The sequence below is a fragment of the Bremia lactucae genome, linkage group LG2 (genome assembly GCF_004359215.1).
Source record: "Bremia lactucae strain SF5 linkage group LG2, whole genome shotgun sequence".
In the NCBI taxonomy this organism is placed as follows: Eukaryota; Oomycota; class Peronosporomycetes; order Peronosporales; family Peronosporaceae; genus Bremia; species Bremia lactucae.
The window spans coordinates 265,796-287,753 of record NC_090611.1 but is presented as its reverse complement, the minus strand read 5'-3'; the positions used below and the strand labels follow the sequence as shown (position 1 = coordinate 287,753).

General features: G+C 46.6%; 2 protein-coding genes across 2 annotated transcripts; one reads left to right on the top strand and one right to left on the bottom strand.

Annotated features, from left to right (window-relative positions):
- Positions 1 to 19,388: 19,388 nt before the first annotated feature.
- CCR75_001236 (uncharacterized protein) lies at positions 19,389 to 19,604 on the bottom strand (the record flags this gene model as incomplete). Its single annotated transcript, XM_067959340.1, has 1 exon — positions 19,389 to 19,604. One exon carries the CDS (start codon positions 19,602 to 19,604, stop codon positions 19,389 to 19,391), a length of 216 nt encoding a protein of 71 aa, XP_067821622.1.
- A 671-nt stretch (positions 19,605 to 20,275) lies between these two features.
- On the top strand, positions 20,276 to 21,322 carry CCR75_001237 (uncharacterized protein; the record flags this gene model as incomplete). The annotated part of the gene is made up of 1 exon (XM_067959341.1): positions 20,276 to 21,322. One exon carries the CDS (start codon positions 20,276 to 20,278, stop codon positions 21,320 to 21,322), a length of 1,047 nt encoding a protein of 348 aa, XP_067821621.1.
- Between the last annotated feature and the right edge of the window lie 636 nt (positions 21,323 to 21,958).

Sequence of the window (21,958 nt, the reverse complement as noted above, 5' to 3'; positions counted from 1 at the left end):
CGCTCTACTTAAGCACATAATCTAGCACAGCGAAAAAGCGGTTTGACCGTCTTCTCGTGCGTGTGGTGAGGTAGTTGTGGTGGGCGCCTTAGCGACCTCACCCAACGCACTAAATACGCTAGCAAAGTGTCTTCACGGGACCGGTAATCCGGCTCCTCGTGCGTACCTAAGTAGTTTTCGGACAGATTTATATTCAATCGCTTTAAATATAAATACCTATTTTTACCAATCAAAATGTCATCGCTGTCGATAACGCTAATATGTATTGCTAGCGTATCGTCCTAGATACTTCGCGTAACGGATGACGCTAGGCGCCATCCCTCCTAACGTGAATGCACCTATGTGCATCACATACACAAAGGTTGGTCACAACGTGAACCACACCGAGTGACTAATTACTATATTTAAGTAATTGACCGTCTCCTTAAGTACACCAAGTGTACTTAACGAGGACTGCGTAAACTCAGGGCAATTTTAGCCCGTTACACCATTCCCCCCTTAAAGAACAAATTTTCATTTTAAAAATTCGTCAAAGAAGAAGGAGGAACTGCGAGCTGCTTAACGCGCCGCTAGTTCTCTCACTCACTTTAGCGACCTGTGTATTTATGCTTGCCACCAAAGATGCCTCTTAAAAGGGGCCACGTTTGTATGTCGTCTGCGAAGACGCCAAATCAACCTCGTATTAAGCGCATGCGCTGCGTTAACACGCCGGCAGCGTCCGATGCCTTAGTCAAAACGCCGACAGCTACTGCTGTTGTCGCATTAACGGGGCTTGAAATTCATCCCACTTTAACAGCGAAGATGTTGATCCGTCGCTCATAGTAGAGGTGCGGACAACAAGCAAGGATGATGGCGCATTATTGCCCTCCAAACTTCTCTCATAGAGACAGCAAAATTTACGAATGATGTCTCTTCGTCTGCGATGGATAGCGCAGCGACCATTAAGGAGAGCGCTGCCCATAAAGGCGCAGCTGCTTCTCCTTTCAGTAAAACCACAACGCCTTATGCTCAGACCATTATCCATAATGGTTCTGACATAAAGGATTCCGAGCCTAAAGCTCCGCCGACGACACGTGAACGTGCTCAGTCCGTGTCACAAGCCAGTCATTTTGAACGTGGCTATGAACGGGTGGCATCATACCGATGCCTCCTCCATCTAAATGGCCTCGCTTCAAGTGGCCAAGAGCGTCGCACCTAGAGCGCGCTCTTCTAGACGTCATATATATTATGGCGTCTTTAAATAATGGAAGGATCAGGGAAAATTGCTTTGGCATATTTTCCCGATCCCGGTCGTGTTGCGTTCAAATAAAATAACCGACCAATAAGAGGCGGAATTCCCGCGCCGCCTTCATTCACATTCCGATGCGATGAAACAGCGGTCGTAGCGAATTAATTCCGCCCGCTTGCGCGTGAAAGAAAATATGGGTGGTACTTTACCCCCTGTTTCTTTCCACAACGCTGCTTCTGCTAGACCATTTGAGGCTAGCGAAGAGGCCTCAGCTGGTGCTCCTTTTAATAGGCAGCCACCAAGCCGGGTTTGTCAATACGTAGGGTATCGATCGGTTTCTAAGAGTCTAAACTCTTCGGGTAATTTTTCCATTAAACGAGGATCTGATACCTTTGCCTCACGGAGCGGTGGGCAAGCAACCTTCCAACAAGGAGCGTAGATTCCGACCCGCATCCATGAGTGCAGGCGGCTCCCGATAGGAATGGAGATCTCGCTTACCTAATCGCGGCTGCCTTGCCGAACGTTGTATTGTGGATCTCGAAGGTCAAGTCTTGCGACTGACATCGGACCTTCAGGATGTCCGAGCGAAGGATCGTCAGGGTCATGAAAACGCCTGGAGACTCGCTTGGACCTTTTTGAATAGATAATGCTGAGGAATCTGCGTTTCTCGCGTGGTATATCTCGCTCTCCAAGTCCTGTTCGTGGTGGGAGGAGTCGGCGATTGATAGTTTTTCGCCTTCTACGTCTCCCTCACCCGAACAACGATCAACTCACAGTCGGCGTCACCATCGGTCTCCTTAGACGGATGGGGGTATGTGACCACATTTGGGTCCATATACCGTTTCAGACGACTCACGTAAAATACGGGGTGTGCCTTCATATACGGGGGAAGGGCGAGACTATAATTTAGGTCTCAAACCACTTCTAGAACCGCAAAGGGCCCAATGAACCGCGGCAGCAACTTCGTAGTAACTCCAGGAAGAACAGAAATTGCATTTTTAGGCAGGGTAGCAGTACTTAATAGTACTTACTCCCTACTTTGAAACATTCATTATATTTGCGACCATTTCGGTCCGCATATTCTTTTTGCTTGTCCTGTGCGCTTGCCATCGCGTCACGGACTTTTCGTGTGATGATTAATCACTTATCCACAAAGCGTTGAGCCTCGCTCACGCTTTTAGCATCAAACTCGCCTATGGCACCGCCAGGAGGTCGGTAATAGGACGAAATTTATTAGCGACAGCTAAACTGGCAGGGTCGCTAGGGCACATTTCTGTCGTTGAGATGATACCCTCGCGGGTCACCATCATGTTGACGAAGCTATGTCCCTCTTTCGCACCGAGCATAGTGAGGGGCCCTCCCCCACAAAGACTCGGGCTGCGCAAAAACGAGACTGGCGTCCGAGAATGGCGCAGTCCGTTAATTTAAAACGGTATCTCTCCCGTACTGGCGTGGACACTGTTATTAAAAGCGAACTCCACAAAGGGCAATTGCTTGCTTCATTCTTTGGGAGTTGCTATAGTGCGTAAGACATCCGCCACGACCCGATTGGCACGTTCTGTTTGGCCATCGGTTTGGGGATGATCTGCGGTTGACATGTGGAGCTTGCTACCTAGCATCTCGAGCACATGTCGCCAAGCAAAACCAGACCTAAAACATGGATCTCGATCCGATACAATGGACTGGGGCATTTCGTGTAGTCGGGTAGCATGATCCAGGAACAAGACAGCTGCCTCCTTGCCTGTGGTCGATGTTTTACATGGGTCTTAATGCACCATTTTTCTCAGTCTGTCTACAAAGACGGCTAGCCCTGTCCGACCCTTATGATCGGGCGGCATGCCAAACAGGAAGCCAAGACTTACTGACTCCAAACAAACCCGTTGGAATTGATAGCGGGTTCAGTAACGCACTGCTGGACGGTGCAGGCTTAATGCGCTGACACTGTTCGCAAGAGCGAATATAGTTGGCCACCCATCTATATAGGTGTGGCCACCAAAATTCCTCTCACACTCGTACGATTTTTTTTCACGGCCCAGATGCCCATTAGATGGCGCAACATGGAGCTCGTGAAGGGTCGTCAGCTTGAGATCTGTGTCATGAGGCACATAGATTTTCAAGGGATCACAAGGTGACAGCTGATGCCATAACAGGCCATCGCTGTAGCTAAAGCAATTTAACTTAGCTTTCAGGTGCGACGGAAGGGATACCTTTCGTCCACCGAAGTGATCCAACAGCAGGCGACAGTGGTCGTCCTGACTGTAGCTCTCTTTTATCTCAGAGGCCAATGAGCTCGTCACGTGGTATGCCTTCATGGCTGCCAACGTNCAACTTCGTAGTAACTCCAGGAAGAACAGAAATTGCATTTTTAGGCAGGGTAGCAGTACTTAATAGTACTTACTCCCTACTTTGAAACATTCATTATATTTGCGACCATTTCGGTCCGCATATTCTTTTTGCTTGTCCTGTGCGCTTGCCATCGCGTCACGGACTTTTCGTGTGATGATTAATCACTTATCCACAAAGCGTTGAGCCTCGCTCACGCTTTTAGCATCAAACTCGCCTATGGCACCGCCAGGAGGTCGGTAATAGGACGAAATTTATTAGCGACAGCTAAACTGGCAGGGTCGCTAGGGCACATTTCTGTCGTTGAGATGATACCCTCGCGGGTCACCATCATGTTGACGAAGCTATGTCCCTCTTTCGCACCGAGCATAGTGAGGGGCCCTCCCCCACAAAGACTCGGGCTGCGCAAAAACGAGACTGGCGTCCGAGAATGGCGCAGTCCGTTAATTTAAAACGGTATCTCTCCCGTACTGGCGTGGACACTGTTATTAAAAGCGAACTCCACAAAGGGCAATTGCTTGCTTCATTCTTTGGGAGTTGCTATAGTGCGTAAGACATCCGCCACGACCCGATTGGCACGTTCTGTTTGGCCATCGGTTTGGGGATGATCTGCGGTTGACATGTGGAGCTTGCTACCTAGCATCTCGAGCACATGTCGCCAAGCAAAACCAGACCTAAAACATGGATCTCGATCCGATACAATGGACTGGGGCATTTCGTGTAGTCGGGTAGCATGATCCAGGAACAAGACAGCTGCCTCCTTGCCTGTGGTCGATGTTTTACATGGGTCTTAATGCACCATTTTTCTCAGTCTGTCTACAAAGACGGCTAGCCCTGTCCGACCCTTATGATCGGGCGGCATGCCAAACAGGAAGCCAAGACTTACTGACTCCAAACAAACCCGTTGGAATTGATAGCGGGTTCAGTAACGCACTGCTGGACGGTGCAGGCTTAATGCGCTGACACTGTTCGCAAGAGCGAATATAGTTGGCCACCCATCTATATAGGTGTGGCCACCAAAATTCCTCTCACACTCGTACGATTTTTTTTCACGGCCCAGATGCCCATTAGATGGCGCAACATGGAGCTCGTGAAGGGTCGTCAGCTTGAGATCTGTGTCATGAGGCACATAGATTTTCAAGGGATCACAAGGTGACAGCTGATGCCATAACAGGCCATCGCTGTAGCTAAAGCAATTTAACTTAGCTTTCAGGTGCGACGGAAGGGATACCTTTCGTCCACCGAAGTGATCCAACAGCAGGCGACAATGGTCGTCCTGACTGTAGCTCTCTTTTATCTCAGAGGCCAATGAGCTCGTCACGTGGCATGCCTTCATGGCTGCCAACGTCGACGGCTGAAATTGTGCTTTCGCACTAGACACACTTTCCTGGTGTCTAACCTCGAAGTCTGGTCTGCGCGATAAAGCGTCAGCCAAGACATTCGACTTACCCGGCTTATATTCAGCTTTGATTTAATTTCAGAGAAGAATGTGAGCCATCTTGCCACTCTAGGCGAGAAGTGTGGTTGAATTATTGCGGTCCGTAGTGATGCCTGATTCGTATAGCCACAAAAATTTCGATGCCCAATAGGTGCACACGAAACTTGACAAGCGCATACTTAATTGAAAGTATCTCTTTGTCATGGACGGGGTAATTCAGTTCCGCGTCTTTTTAAAGCCGGGACTGATAAGAGATGACACAGTTAACGCCATCGTCATCCTTCTGCATGAGCGCGCTGCCGATTGCAAAATTACTTGCATCGCAGACGACGCTTAAGGGATTATCCGCGTCTAAAAATGCCAAGATCGGTGCCTCTACAAGAAATTGCTTCACTGATGTGAACGCATATTTTTGTTCTTTTAAACAAACCCATTATGCGTCCTTTCAAGAAGGTCAGACGATGCTTTAGTTTTCTTAGCATAATTCTTGCTATATTTATGCCAGTAATTAGCGATCCCTAGGAATTGGCGCGAATCCTTCACATGCCATGGGATTGGCCATTCCTTTACCGATTTTACCTTGTCTGGGTCTGCTCGTACACCATGTGTTCCAACGATGCAGCCCACAACAGGTATCTCGGGGACCCCTATGACGCACTTTTGCAAGCTGACGTACAATTGGGCGTCCTTTAAAGTCTGCAACACAGCGTCTAAATGACGCTTGTGCGACTCTATTGCGCTCAGCCCGTCCTCGGTCGTACTATGCACGAATACATCGTCAAAGTAATGAGGCACTTAGGCACGGTGCTGATCATCCCAGTACTTATGAGCTTTGGCGTACCACGCAAGCTCTCGTGGAGTGCGCATCACGTGAGCCACCACTCGGTTGAATGTCGCTGGTGCGTTTTTCAAATCTTGGGGCATCACAAGCCACTCCCAAAGCATACCGCTTGGGGTGCTTACTGCCTTTTTGGCTACATCGGACTCTCTCATGAGTACCTGATAGTAGCCACTCTTCAAATTCAATGCAGAAAAGATAGTTGACTTCACCATGGAGTCCAACAAAACATCTTTTCGCAGGATTGGCGTTTGAGCCGGTATGGTCGCCGTGTCCAGCTTATTATAAGCATGAGCCACGCGCCATCCACCTGTGGCTTTACGCACAAAAAATTTCAGGCTGCAGTGAGGCGATTTGCTCTCATGCACATGTCCCGTCTTGGCTCGCTTGTCAAAGAACTACTCGATATAATCGACTTGTTCTTTTGGCAACGGCCATTGCCTGGTCACACAATACTTGGTGCCAGGTTAAGGTTCTATGTCGTACTTGATGCCCCTATCTGCGGGTAGGCGGCTCGGCACTTCTTCTGGGAACACATCACGATGTTTCCACAGAACCTCAAAGAACGTACTGTCTCTCAAGGCATCCAGCCTTGAGCAGCGAACCGTTTTTTTGTCTGTTTCTAGGACGCTCTCGTCCATTGTGGACGATGAGCAACAGTCCACCAAATTCTCTTCCGGAACTGGTGTAACTATTTCGTGGATCTCTTCTTCCTTAAATTCGGCGAGAACAGATCCCACGACATTTCCGGGAGATTTACTATCTCCTCGGCAGATTCAAAGACTTGCCGGAGCACCTCAACTGAGGATGCCTCCGCAATTTTGTCTTTAACGGCCTCGAAGACCTCGTTCGAAGGCCCGTCCCTTCAATAGGAGCTAATCCAAAGATCACTCATTAAGACGTGCCTTTAATCGTCCTAATCTGTCGGGTACTCGCTCCTCGGTTTACCACGACCTTTGACTGGGAAGCGGGTGCTGCTGCGTTCTGACTAACGCACCCGTTCCAACCGCACCAGGCTCTAGGCACTGGGCCGATTTATGCAACGCCTAACTTCCTGTCAGCTTGCTGTCTACTGCCACAGGCGCTCGGCTCCGTATAGGACTATGGGACACATGACTTCTTGTCATTGTCCTTTTCACTACCCCAGTCTCCATGAGCTGGGTAGGATCTGGTGGCGTTTGACATCCCGCCACCCCCTTAAGTGTGTTCGACACGACATCATTTGCATACGCCTCTCGTAGGAGCAATGTCTTTCCAGTGTCCTACGCAAAGCTCGTAACTGGGTGTGTACGCCATCCTATCCATGGCTGGTGTTTTGCCAACCATGGCATGCCTAGGATGAGGTCATACGTACTCTCCATACCTAGCACTGTGAACTTCTCGTTACAAGACAGTCACTAAAGCTGGAGGCGAGTTATACCTGAACTCCTTCAGACTTAAAGAGCGCGCCGTTCGCTACACGAACGTTTGCCTCTTATCGCTTGCCATCCTGGCGAAACGACTTAAACATTGTTGGTCACTTTCTTCCAGCGGCGAGTTTTACAAAATTTAGTGATGCACCCAAATCCACTAGGAGGGTCATCACCTGGTCATAGCCTCGTACTTGAGCGCTATAGACTAGCAGGGTTGAAGTCCGAAATTTCGAGACCTAAGGGACTATGCTACCCGTTTGCTCCACGACTCTGAACTTACGGGTAGTTTCAGAGTCCGCCTTAGTAGGGCATCCCGCCCCTACTGCGCTCCTGCATATCCTGACCCCTCAGTGGTCGATGCAGAACTCATGCGTCTCGCACGCTGGATCTTGCTATCGCCTTTGGGTAGGGAGTCCTCTGGGCGTCTCCGTCCCAGCAGGGACCCTGGCATAGCAGCGAGCCATCATACGGCCGCGCTTGCCGCATTTATAACAGACAATGTCTGCATTGCCCAACTCCTTGGGAGTGGCATCTGACCTCTCGGCCGACCACTTATACCAAGCAGTCGCCGAGGCACTGTTGCAGGATTGCTACTCATTAAGGCAATTTGGATTGCCTCTTCCATCGTCAACGGCACCTTTCTGAAAAGGGCTTGTCGCGATGGGCCATGCCGTAGTCCGTTCATAAACGTGGGCAACTTAATGTGCTCCGGAATCGGACCTACGGTAATGGACGCCGACAGCCAGCGCATCTCTTGCACATACTCTTGCAGAGATCGTTTCGCCTGTCGCGCTCAAAAGAAGCGCGCCTCAAGCAGCACTTCGTTGTTCGGCGGCTGGTACAGGGCGCGAATCTTTGTCTTCAAATCGCCCATGTAGGAAACGCCTTAACGTCCGCCATAACTGCCGAGTAAGCCCACTCTGAGGCCTTATTACGCAGATGCGACTTGGCGTACGGCACCATTCGGCTGTCGTTCTCGATGAGCTACGCGACACCGCATTGCTCCACGGTTAACAGCCAGTGAAAATCGTGTGCATGCCGCTCGATCGAACTTGGGGGGCCCATCCGACTGGGCTTAAGCTGATGCGTCCTGGCAGAGAGCATACCAGCAGTCCTCGCCTAAGCCTGCTCATGCCTCAGCTTATCCTGAGTCTCAGAAACGGACTCCGGCGCAGCATGGCTCTGTGCATCGGACGCGGCTCTCCGCTATCCGACCACGGATGCCTCTAACTACTTCAACTGAGCAACATGCTGCTCAGGAGAATTGCGCAGGCCAGGGCTTGTTCACCAAGTCCCTGCGCCATATGCCCTGCCACCTCTCGATGATGTTCGTAGAGGTGGAGAAAATAAGTCCAATCGATGTTGAGGCTCATCCTCACGTATACACGCAGAGATGCGGGCCTTTGGGAAAAATTCAAGTGCGACCAAGTGTAGGCGGGCACGTCCTAATGCGGCCACGCTCTGCTTAGACACACACCCTAGCACAGCGAGGAAGCGGTCATACCGTCTTCTCTTGCATGCAGTGAGGTAGTTGTGGTGGGCGCCTTGGCATCCTCATACAACGCACTAAGTACTAGTAAAGTGCCGTCGCGGGAGCGGATATCCGGCTCTTCGTGCGACCTTACTAAGTAGAAAGTAGTGTTCAGGCTGATTTATAATTAATTGCATTAAATATATAATACCTATTTTTACCAATCAAAAATTTCATCTCTGTAGATAACGCAAATATGTATTGCGAGCGTATCTTTCTATAGATAACTCGCTTAACGGATGAGGCGCCGATTGCAGCGAATTAATTTCGCCCGTTCGCGTGTGAAAGAAATCATGGGTGGTACTGTACCCCCACTGAAGCCGCTACCGATTTCAACCAACTGTTGGAAGTCAGTAAGTCTGGACTACATGTTTGGCATGTAGTACGGCCAACTCGCAGTAGTTGCTGAAAAAATCAATTTCCCGTGCGTCAAAAGTGGCATGTCGACAACTGCCTCAACTGAGGATGCCTCCGCAATTTCGTCTTTGACGGCCTCGAACACCTCGTTCGAAGGAGACGGATTACCGCTCCCGTGACGTCACTTCACCAGAGTTCTTAGTGTGTTGGGTGAGGTCGCTTGCGCGCCCACCACAACTACCTCACTGCACGCAAGAGAAGCAGGTTTAACCGCTTCCCTGCTTCTCGGACTCCGTCATTCTCTGATCCCAGCGATGCTTCATCTCAAGCGTCCTCGCTCTCGGTGGAATTGGGTTATGAGTTTTCCAACGAAGACCGCGGGACGCGGGGTTTCTAGAGTCAAAATTCGACGCTGATTCGATTGCGCGATATTCGCTGCAAGCGAAATACCACATCTTAGGTGCATCGTGAGAAAAGACGGTGTCTGGAAAAGATCAAAGCGATCTTAAGGGAACAAGCGTTCAGCTGGTTGCAGCTGACGCGATTAGTTACAGACACGCGCTCCGCGCCGTCTGTATCGTATTGCATTAACGCACAGCCGATTGCGAAAGTAATATTTTGGATATTGAAATACCCAAATTTTGTTTTCAAGAAAATTTAGAAATTGCCGGCAAAAAAACCCGAACCTTATAAGGGTAAAGGTTTATTGTTACAAAACGAAAAAACATTGCAAAAAGAGGGTAAGAAGAGTAAAAAATAATTATATATGATTCATAACTCCTCTATTTAATTGTTGTTGAGTAGTATAAGAAGTTATAAAATAGATTCTAATCAATTAGATATTTATTTAAAATATAGTAAAAATAAATCGGTTATATGCTCTGCACGTACTAGTGTACGTGAAAGGACGTGAGGCACCACTCGCACTGAGGCAGTGCGAAGTGAACTTGTACTGAAAAAGTACAAGTCGGCAGTGCGAAGTATTGTCCCTGAATGGTATTTCCTACCCTTTTATGCAACGCACTCGTCTAGCGCTCCCCTCCGTCGATGCTGCAAGACACGATTGTGCGGTGCGCAAAGAGGCGCCATACTTAGGTAGTTATTTATATGGTAAGTTCAGTAGTAGATAACAGATCTTTATGTAGGAAACTAACTATATTAATACTGTTTTACTTTTCCCTAATTATAATCTTTTGAATTGTCTGTGGTAGCTAAAGACTCTTATGCAATGTGGCACTGCCGACTTATACTGCTTCAGTGCAAGTCCACGTCGCACTGCCTCGGTGCGAGTAATGCCTCACGTCAACTAGCACGTGCAGAGGAAGACTATGTTAAACAATTGCTTCAAAGAGGGTTAAAAGTAAACTGTATTATGTATTATTAAGTTTATCTGTTTCTATCTATTTCTATCTATTTAATACTAATTTAATTAAAAAGTAATACAAAACATGGAATGAATTCTTATCTGTCTCTCTCTCTCTCTTTGCGCTCGTCCATCGCTGACTGGACCGCGGAGAAAGTAGATTTAATGGTCTATATACCAATATATAAGCTTTTATAATATTACCAGATAAAGTTATATGCTCCAAATATTATCTACCTTTTAGATAATGTATTAATTAACATCCTCTTAGTGTTAATTTCATGTAAAGATACACCCCGTTACACCTTAGCTACTTAGAAACCTTCCTCTGTACCCTTGTGTACGTGAAGTATCGAGGCACCTCATCTATACTGTAATCAGTGTAAGGATAACCAGTGCTTATCAGTACAAGTGAAAGGTGCCCAGGTAGCACTTCGTAGTCCGTTCAACGACCTACGCACGTTCTGTCTAACATGGACATGTTGGATGAAGAAAGTGGAAGCTTTCCAGCTCCTCAAGAAGGCCATCACAGTGAGTTCGGTCACAGGCGGGCCAGCCGTTGGCACCATGCGGTACACTCTGGGAAGAAATGAACAGCATGCGGCATAGCCGAGTTCATTCAACATGAACTCGGCGCTGCCCGAGAGAATGTAGCCTTGCTACACAAGCAAAGCTCTCAACACGCGGAGGTGTTAATAGAAAACGGTGCTCAACAATCGGAACTGTTGAGACAGCAGCATGTATATGCTGCTAATGCGCCGACGCTTCCGCGTCGACCCGAAAGCTTAAAGATCGAAATCTCTAAGTTAAGGCGGTCGAACGCGGCTTCCTTTTAAGATGGTTCGTCGAGTTAGACGACGCCATAGAAGCTCGTTGTATCAGTGATGATGCGACGAGAGTGAAATTTTGGCATGTTCAACTTAGCCGGACGTGCCAAATCTTGGGCCTTGGGGCTCAAGCTTTACGGCTCATTAGTCCTTGGGTCGTAAGAATTCTTTAAGACCCGGCTCAGACAAACATGTGAGCCGCCACGTACCGAATTCAAGGCTCGAGGTGAACTCCTGGAGTTAAAGCAGGGCAAGCGTGACATTCAAACTTATGCCCAACATAAACGATACCTGGTCAGTTGTATCGTGAGAAATGCAATAGATGAACAAAGCAGACAACTGTGCTTAATAAAGGTCTTGCAGACGGCCCTGTTAATACCCACTAGGCTAGGCCAAGCGATCTCAATAGCGGAACAGGAGGACTTAGGTATTAAACAGACTTTTGTCCATTCTGATGCTTAATGTCCACCGAGATACAAGAAAACGGGGGTCCAGAACCCAGGAATCTTCCGTATATAAAGAGCGGGAAACTTTGTTTTTCAAGTTACAAACGGTTACAGAAATGTAATTGCTGTCAAAAAATGGGCCACTACGCATATGAGTTTAGTGCCTCACGGGCATTGCCTAAAATCACTGAGCGAAAAGTCCCACCTTTCGCTACGAATAGCGGAGGACGCGGATATGACGCTATTGCAAAATCGCAACGGCGAGGCGGATCGTCAAAAAACGGTCAGAATCAGTAGGTGCGGAGCGCCCTACTGATTCAGCAGCGTCAAAAGAATTTACAGGCATTTTGACGAAAGTTGCTCCTCACGCACAAACATTGTGTGTATCTGCCTCCTGAAAATAAAATTGTCAATCAAGTTGCCACTTAAGTTCTAGCTGATTGTTGGGCGTCATATAATTTTATTTGACGTCAAATGCTAGAAGATTGCAGACGCAAACTTATTGAGCGCGATATGCCTGTATCGAGGATGACAGTGCGCCTAGCAACAGACGCATCTGTAACGGTTACGAAACGCGTAGTTGGTATCCAACTTACGTTAAAGGGTAAACAGTACGATGGTCATTTCATCGTACTAGATTTGGATTATAAGTTTGATGTTATCCTTGGATACCATGGCTCAAAAAGTACGAGCCATGTATAAATTAGCAGCATCAAGCCGTGACGATGCCTGTCTCTTGTTCATCAGATGGCCAATTGATGAACATCTTAGAGCGTCCACAAGCGTCTGGATGTCCTATGTGTTAGTGCGGCGACCTCACTTGTGGTTCGGTCGTTAGAATGAGTGTACAAGACCTCAGTGTGAATACGCAACACATGGTGGAGTTAGATCTTGACGGCTGTGCACAAGCACAGACAGCGTCGAAGTTCGACCACGCGAAAAAAATGGGTGGTACGAAACAAGGATGCTTGCTTGAATAGCAACATCCAAGAAAAATTAAAACGTTCGTCGATACGAGACAGTGCAAAAGTCCTAGATTGACTGGAGAGTTGATCGTAGACGATCTCGTTGTGGTCGCGCAACCACAGCTAGTAGCAGTTGGGGATGATACTTCCTAAATAAAATCTGTGGGAAAAAGTCTCCGGAATCCTGTGGTCAAATGTTCCCAAGTACCTTTGGAAATAAGTTCTTAAGAGGAACTGAGACAATAAATGTCTTAATAAACAATGGATCAAGTGTAGGCGAGTATACATTTGATCTATTAGCGCCTCCGAAGTTAACTTCGGAGATAACTCAATTGCCAACGCTAGAACCGAAACGGTTCTTGCGTGATCTGAGAAGTGGTAAAGTCAAGCAGATCTGCGTGCCTGTCACAGATGACAACTACATGGCCGATATTCAGTCAGCAATAGTATTTTCGAAGAATGGATGAAAGTATCATCGATGAGAAGACTCGGATTGAACACTTACGTTCCAATCCTGGGAGTCTTTGAAGACAAACCCGCTATATAAGGATTTGAAGACGTCTTCTCTCTATCAATACCGTGCGAGTTGCCTGAGGATATAGGCACTCGACACGAAATCGACATAATCCCATGTTCGAAGTACTGTGTCATGAGGCAATGGCCATTGCCTCGTGAACAAGTAAAAGCGATCGACATTTTTTTTGCCGAAGCTTAGCAGCGGGCCATGTGATGAAATCATTTTCCTCACGTAGATCTCCGACCTTCTGTGTGCGTAAAGCAACAGGAGAATGGCGGATTGTGCATGCATTCATTAAATAAAACGCTGCAACGGTACCGGCTCAAACGTCAATATTACGAAAAGACGTAACCATTGACGGTATGCTAAAGAACACTATCTTTTCGTCAATGGATCTGATGGATGGATTCTGATAGATTATTATGCGTGAACAAGATTTTCCGTTCACAGCAGTAAGCACTCCAACCGGTATGCTATGGGAGTGGCTAGCCATGCCACAGGGACTAAGTAATGCTCCTGTGACATTTATCAAATGTGTAATCAATCTGTTGATATCGGTGCGGAATTTTTCACCGAGCTATTTTGATTACGTCTTCGTTCTTAGCAGAGCCATGAACGGGAAGTCGACGTTGAAGTTCATCGTACCAAAATCTGAATGGTTCTTAACCTTATGCGAAAGCACAAGGTGTATATTCGCTACAAGCGGAATATTACTTCTTGGGTGCATCGTGGGCAAACACGGTATAAACCCGGTACCAGAAAAAACAAGGCGGTCAGAGATTGGCCTGTGCCAGTCGATGTAAATGGGCTTGAAAATCTCCTCGGCTTAGCAACGTACCTGCACAAGTACTCAAGAAATTACGCCAAAATGATAGTGCATCTATCGTCTTTGTTGAAGAAAATGAGAAGTGGTCATGGAACGGAGATTGTCAGCGTATCTTCGAGGGTATCAAGCAAAGTTTGATGCAATCGACAATCCTGGCGATTGCTGACAAGGAGCGACATTTTCATGTGGTCTGTGACGCCAGCGATTTCGCATTCGGCTGTGTTTTAATGCAATATGACATAGACGGCGCAGAGCGCGCGCCGTCTGTTTTCAGTCACGTCAGCTTCAACCAGCCAAACGCAACTATCCAGTGCATGACAAGGAACACCTTGCCATGAAATACGCACGGGCAAAGTTTAGGGTCCATCTCTTGGAAGATAGACCGTTCATCGTTTATAAGGACCATGCGTCTTTATGCACAGCCGTAAACAGCCCACACCTTTCGTAAAGAATACAGCACTGGGCTTCACCTGTTGACAAACTTTGCAAGCATGTATGTACTTGCGGACGAAATTGTACTGGCGTGGCGAGTAGAAGTCGCGACTTATCGCAAAATAGGTCTTCTCACGTCTACGATGACCACTTATTGGTGCATTGTGGCACTCATACACGATATGTAGCCGCAAATCGTTATGAGTGGGGATGCCAAAATGAGGTGTGTCGCCAGCAATGGCTGTGTAATACAGTTTACGATTGCGTGTTGTGTATCGATCTGTTCGTGATCGATACAATTTCGACAATCCTTTTAAGGATTGTTGGGATGGCTTTCTAAGGTAATTAATCAACTATTTTAAGAGCCTTATCTTCTTAATAGGATCTTCTAACGGTCGTCGAGTAATGTTGACGACGGAACACTTTTTGTTGGAACAGTGGCATTTTTCTCACTGTTGATTTGCGCAGCCGGCTCAAAATCGGGCAGGCGCGGAAGGGCATCAGCGACGACATTAAGTCGTCCTGGTTTAGACTCCATGGGGAAGTTATACTTCGCGAAGCAAGACAACCATCTCGCCATCCCGTGCTCCGTTACAACCTCTGCCTCTTCGGCAAAGTGTTGGCAGTCTGTAGCCATGGACTTCGTCTTCGGATCACCCGACGACGAGCATCAGAACAATAATTTTCTTGTTTTGGTGATCTTTTTAGCAAAATGATCATCTTGCTGCTGTACCGGAGTCAATCACAGCCAAATACTGTGCTCATGTCTTTGTCGACACGATATTTTGACTCCATGGGTTACCCTTCGAGCTGTTCATAGACCGAGACGCTAGATTCACGGCAGAATTTTGCAAACTGTGTTCAAATTACTTGAAACACAGTTGAAAATGTCAATTTCTGATCATCTTAAAACAGATGGTCAGACGGAGCGGGTAAACCGTATTCTCGAAAAGATACTTCGCTAAAAATTCCACTCTTGTAAGAGTTACAGCGAGTACTTGCCGATGGTACAATTTGCCATAAACAATTCAGAGCGTGCTTCTACAAAGCATACACTATTTCTCGTGACTGTCTTATGCCACACACGTATATCCACCTTGTTTGAGAGTGACTCTTATTGAAGGGGGGAGGGACTCGCATGAGCAAAGAACCTTCTAGCTCTAGCTCATCACGCTTATGTCAATGCGAAGGTTTAACAATGTTGATTTAATGAATATTGATGTGGACGAACTCAATAATACCAATAATACTATAACTGACTCAGATAACGATGCTGAAAGAATCAGCATCAAAAACAATACTAATAATGAGAACGATAATACTCTTGATAATGAAGAGATTGATATCTCAGCAGTGCGAACCGGTCGCACTGAAACCAAAAATAAAACTGAGTCGGCATGTGATTTTCTGTTGGCTAGAGAAGCAGTGGTCCGTTTCGTACAGGATTCCGTCGCTGATTAGGTCGACCAACAGAATCGGAACTCTGAGAAAATGGAAGAGAAAACATACTATCATTTAATGTTAATGACCTAGTCCTACTGTCTACGGTAAACCTTCTAAAACATGAAGTGACGAATGTAGGCAAGAATAAATACTGGCCAGGTATACGGCCCGTTTCGTGTACTACATCGCCAAGGCAATGCGATCGAGCTGCGTCGTAGAATGCGAACGCATCCTACGTTTTGTGCTTAGCGTCTCTGCCCGTACCATCAGCACGAGGCTTTTTCCGAATCCGGATTACACCGGAACGATCTAGCGCAACCGCCAAAGCCTGATGATTACGATCTAAAGACGTATTGCCTCGGAACAGAGTCTGATTCTCTTGAACAAGACGATCCACTCTTTCCTCCAAGGAGATCTTCTGTCGAGCTGTCACCAGCTCGTTTGGAAGGGACTGATGAGTCCTTTTATTCGCCAGTTGATCATTCGCAACCTGCACACAATTTCTCAACAGGTCACGAACATATTATCAACCGTCACCGCTAAGTCGCGGCGACGGGATCGCTCGTGATCAATCCTCCCTAAAAAAAGGGTGTGATCCAAATCACGATGCTGGTTCAGGTTTGTCAAACGAGGCGAATCCAATCTTTCCTCCCCTGCCGCATCCCTTGACGGTTTCAAGTGGTGAAAAGCGTTTTCTTGTTAAAAGGTTCTCAATCCACCGTTAGGCAAAGGGGATTCGAACGAGTTATCTCATTCGCTGACGAGGGTATTCACCCTCGCACGATGGTTGGGAACCTCGTTCTCAACTGATGTTTGAAATTCCGGGTCTCGTCTTGCAGTACGAGGTGACCCATCCTCCTCGGCAGAAGGTCCATCAGAGAACGAGCGCTTCCCGTGCTCCTAAAAGGATTAGAGGTTCTCAATCCCTTGACGTATCTCGTAAGAGATGGGCGTCCTCCAATGAGGATCTTTGAGGAAAATTCCTCGTTAGAACCATGATCTGCACACTTGAATAAGCATGGGCATGAGTCCACCCACAAGAGGCAAGGAATCCTTGCATCTCTATACAAACGGTGCAATTTATAGCGCGCACCGACTTCAGTCCGTTTCTCGATCCGTTCACGGAAAGCGTTTAGATTACCAAGCCGGACCTTACGGCTTATGCTTTGTACATTCTGTGCAAAGGCTGTCCAAGCTTGGAACAAAGGTTTGACATCCTTTGCCAGTTTGCAAGTGTACCACCGATGCCGGTAAAAGGAATCGATAAAGAATTCCGTTTCATCCTCACCAGGCTTGTAAACCCTGGATGAGTCGAAGAACGGAATATGATATTGATCGTTGGTCATACCAGACCAACGAATGAGGTTTCTCTTAGAGGGTAACCAAGGCCTCTTTTCAGGATGCGAACCGCAACGTATTGCGGTCCCTCTTCTGTTGGCTCATGTTAATGTTAACGTTAACTTGGCCCTGGGAGCGATCCCTAAAATAACTTATATACAGGTGATACAAACTAGCGTTACCAGCAGCACTCTTCCCTTCGCGACCACTTGCTTCCTGGTGACGCATACTAACGTCAACAGAGTGGTCATCGCCCACGGAGTCATCTGATGATGACTCCCCACCAAAGAGGTTCGACGAGTCGAGCAACTTCGTCATCACCTCTCTGGTCGTCACGTTAGAACCCAAAGGTTTAACGGACTCGGCCTCGGGTGATCCGGCAGCCTTTACATCAGACACTGAGTCGGGCGACACCTACGATTGGTGGAGCAGGTGACTTGTCACCGTCACCTGCAATGTCATCAACAGATGACATGTTCCACACACCTGAGTAGGAGGAGGTGACGTTTTTTTCCGCAGTAGACGCATTAGTGTCTATTTAAACATTTGCTTTATCAACAGCTGCACTGATTCGTGCAGCTGCCAGCTTTGCGGCCCCACGGAGCACGTGCACAGACTTATTCGTCGCCTAATTGATTTTGGTCCAAATCAATTAATGAAAATTAAATTGTGTTTTGATTGTAACCAATAGTGCAAAATTAAAGGGAAAGACAAAAGTACTTCCTGTCACACTATATCAGTAACTACAGTGGGGGTTTGGGGAGGGTGATGTAACGGGGTTTCCCGATACATAAGTATTATTTCCTATCAGAGGAAACAAATCAAGAAGTACAAAATTATTATCTTTATTAATTTTGACTTAAATAGTTCCAATATTTCCACACCGGTGATAAAGAATATTGCAAATTATTACTTAATCAATTTAAGTCAGACATCGTTTCGCTCTTTGCTCGCAATTTTTCGAGGCTATTGAGTATTTTCGTTTGTGTGATGTTTGCAAGGAAAGTAATTTGCACGGTGAGATGAGTTTTTCATTGACGATTCAAGAATCTAAGTGCATGTAGGAAATGGGAAGGGTATTATTATTTTAAAATTTAGGGATAACAAAACACGATGTGTCACCGATTACCCAATGAGAGGTGTTGTGTCTGTGGCAAGAGTCAAAACGTTTGTGGCAATAGTCGCACCCTTTCTTATACGATGGATAATGTGTCTATCATGCGAGTTGGTATTCCACAACTTTATCGATTCAAGCTTAAATACACAGCCGACTAGTATGGATGGGATGGTGCGGACAGGTCATTCTGGCTTTTGTCTGCACTCACAATAACGTACTGATAAAGTTAGATGCAAATTCAGTTTCCGTCCGGCTTATGCTGAACTTGCACAAACGTCATTTTCTTTGGTCGGACGTCTCCGAGTCTAAAAAAAGGATCCAGGAATTTTTGCTTAAGTACATTGGCTATAAATTACACATCGCTGCTGAGCAGGAAGTTTTTCTAGATGCGAAGATTTTAAATTTTGTAGGTCAGGAGCAAACCCTTTTGCTACTTTTCTACTATCTGGGTATTAATTTTTATGTGAAAAGGCGATGCTGTGACAGAGTTCTACGTTCTTTTAATTTGCCGAAGAGCTCGTGATGATATCTTGTCATTATTTTTTAAATTAGGTTCCTGGTATTACATCTCCGACCGTGCAGCCAAGCGTAAGATTTATGGTCCGGGCACCCTGGCACCCTCGGATTTCAAAGTAGCTTTGTATAAGTGAAAGTCTCTCTGCCGTTGCATTTTTGCTGCAACGGCATACACAATCTAGATCGTCTAGCATGAATCAGATAGAAAGCCCAGTTAGTCTCAGTCGACGTCAAACTCCTATAAACTATTCATTTAAATGCCGGAGACCTGTCACTGTTTATAATGCGGTAGGAGTATTTTTTTAGGAATTCGACAAAGTGGTCGAAGGCCAGTGGTATAGGATTATAATGCGGATCATATTGGAGATCAATCAATACCTCTAACGAAGCCGTGGCATTTGATTTTTTGTAATTTTTCGCAGAGGGTACGACATATGCCTAAAACGCAATTTCAATCGATCTCAGCCCCACAACGAAACTCGTCAATAATTCTTATGCGTGATAAAGTAATAAACACGCTTTCTACAGCGATGAATTTTGCTAAAATACCTTTCTTCAAAAGCTCGCGAAATTCGTCGAAATTAACATGTAAAGCATTGTTTTGCTGTGTAAACTTGCGCTGAAGTGACATCACTGTAGCAACAAGGGCAAGAGAGAGCACATTCATTTTAGTATAGGTTCAACCTGTGAATTGTCAGATACACTTCCCGGCGATACATAAGCCATCGGCCAAACGACTGATTTTATATAGAAGCAGAAGCTTTTTTCTTGTTATATCTCAATAAACTTCAGGTTAGACGTTTCCAGCTACATTTCTGAACGATATGTTCTTTTATATCAAAATCGACCAGTTCTTTCATACCAGAAAATGTCAGAGCGCGGCTATTCAACGTAATGTAATACGGAAATGGTTCTTATCGCCTGGGACTGGATAATTAATTATCTGCATTTTTGCTTTTAAGGTTGCGTTTGAGGTTGTGCTGCCTAGGCAAACCCATCGAGTATCTACGAGCGCTTAAACGGCAAGCACCTATACCCCTTAATTTTTAGAACTCGGAATTTTATTAGAATCGGTTCTTTTTGTCCTTTTCCTAAAATGTTATCCTCGTCGATCGCAAAGTGCCATCTGGAAAAATGGGTACCGGTACAGCAAGTTTTGCTTGACCGACTCTCTCAGTCTCCCGCATTAGCTGTTCATTCGCGGCGAAAGACTTTCTGACTGGACTAGGCTCTAGCACGCTTCTCGCTTGATCTCACTCCGCTCTCTGGGAGTATTGACCAGGCCTGCCGCTACATTTGAAAGGTTTGGCAGAGACTAAGTAGCAATCGTACACGAATATGGCTGCTAGAAAGTTCACCTTGCTGCTTCTGGCGCTTTGCACCTTGGCGCTCATCTCGGCGCAAACAAGAAATAGTGGCATCAATGACGACCCCTCCCCATTTGAGACGGATCTGGTGACAACGCCGACGGACATGTCTTCAGCTGGCACTCCTTCCACGTCGGACACTTTGACGACCCCCTTGGAGACATCTACATCTACAACTACTACGCCAACATTGACGACTACGACTGCACTGACGAATTCTACGACGCCAACACTTGTTACTCCGACTACGAGGACTACAACGAGAGACACGCCAATTACAGCGGCGGAATCGACTCCGACACCACCAACGCCGCCTCCAACGCCGCCTCCGACACCACCGCCTCCGGCAGATTCTGCGATTGAGACACCAACGGCCCCATTAGAAAGTGTAAGTTCTGACTTACAAGACCCAACAGCGTCTGCTGCTGTGGACTCAACTTTGACTCCGCCAGCTCCTGACACGGCAAAACCAATCAATCCCAGTGGCTCAGCGAACGCTGGCACTAGCTCTTCGTCATCGTCATCGTCAAGCTGGATTGTTCCAGTCGTTGTGGCTGCGGTCGTCATCCTTGCGTTGCTTGTGATAACATTCTACGTGCGTACACGAACGCACGATGATCCGGAAGAGTTTGACCGCCCAAGCGACGTATTTTTCGAGGCCCCACGATCTAATACTAGCAATTATGCGAATACGAATGGCAATAATGGCGCTGGAGGCAGCGCAACGGCGGAAGAACGTGCGCAAAAAGCGGCTAGTATGGCGATACGCAAAGAGTCGGCCATCTCCGCAGCCCCCGCTGTCATTCCGTCCGCCTCGTCCAAGATGCGAAGCGACTCGGTGACTGGTGGTCCACCGCAATTGCGTAATCGCCAGGACTCGGTTCCTCTTTTGGCTGAACCGCGCTTTACACTTCAGCAGCAAGTTGAGATGGAACAGACCCACAACCTTCCCTCTTCACGTGCGGCTAATGGTCCTGGGGGCAAGACAGGAATGTCCGCGCCAGGCGTGACGCTATAAGTGCTAGGTAGTGCGGTAGAACTCAAGGCTGCGCGGCCGTCGCTTGTATATTCATTTTTGCACACATTGCTGGTTGTTAGCTTCAATAACCAAATCAATAAACGGAATTTCTTACGAATGCAAGTACTTTAAAGGTTTTTCAACAGGCCATGTGACATCAGTAAGCCGTGCAGCTCTGATATACTTATCAGCAAGATTTTCATTACGCCAGCAAAGAGGCTTTCGCAAAACTCGCGCGCATCGAAGAATTACAATTTTCAGTGGCTTAATTTTTGTACTGTTTCATAGTAATATTCTTGGCAAAGATTGGACGCAGTGCTTTCTATCAATGTTAAATAAATTTAAAAGAAAATACGCTTCATGCTTCTTGAAATAAACACTTAAAGGTTGTTAACATATTATCTAAAAGGAGATTGGAGAATATTACTTTACATAGTAATATTCTAAAAGCTTATCTATTGGTAGATATAGACCATTATATCTACTTTCTCTGCGGTCCAGTCAGCGCTGGACGCGCGCAAAGAGAAAGTCAGATAAGACTCTGAGTACATGTTTTGTATTAGCTCAAGTTAGTATTAAGTAAATAGACAAGAAGAACTTAATTATATTAAAACAGTTTTCATTTAATCCTCTTTT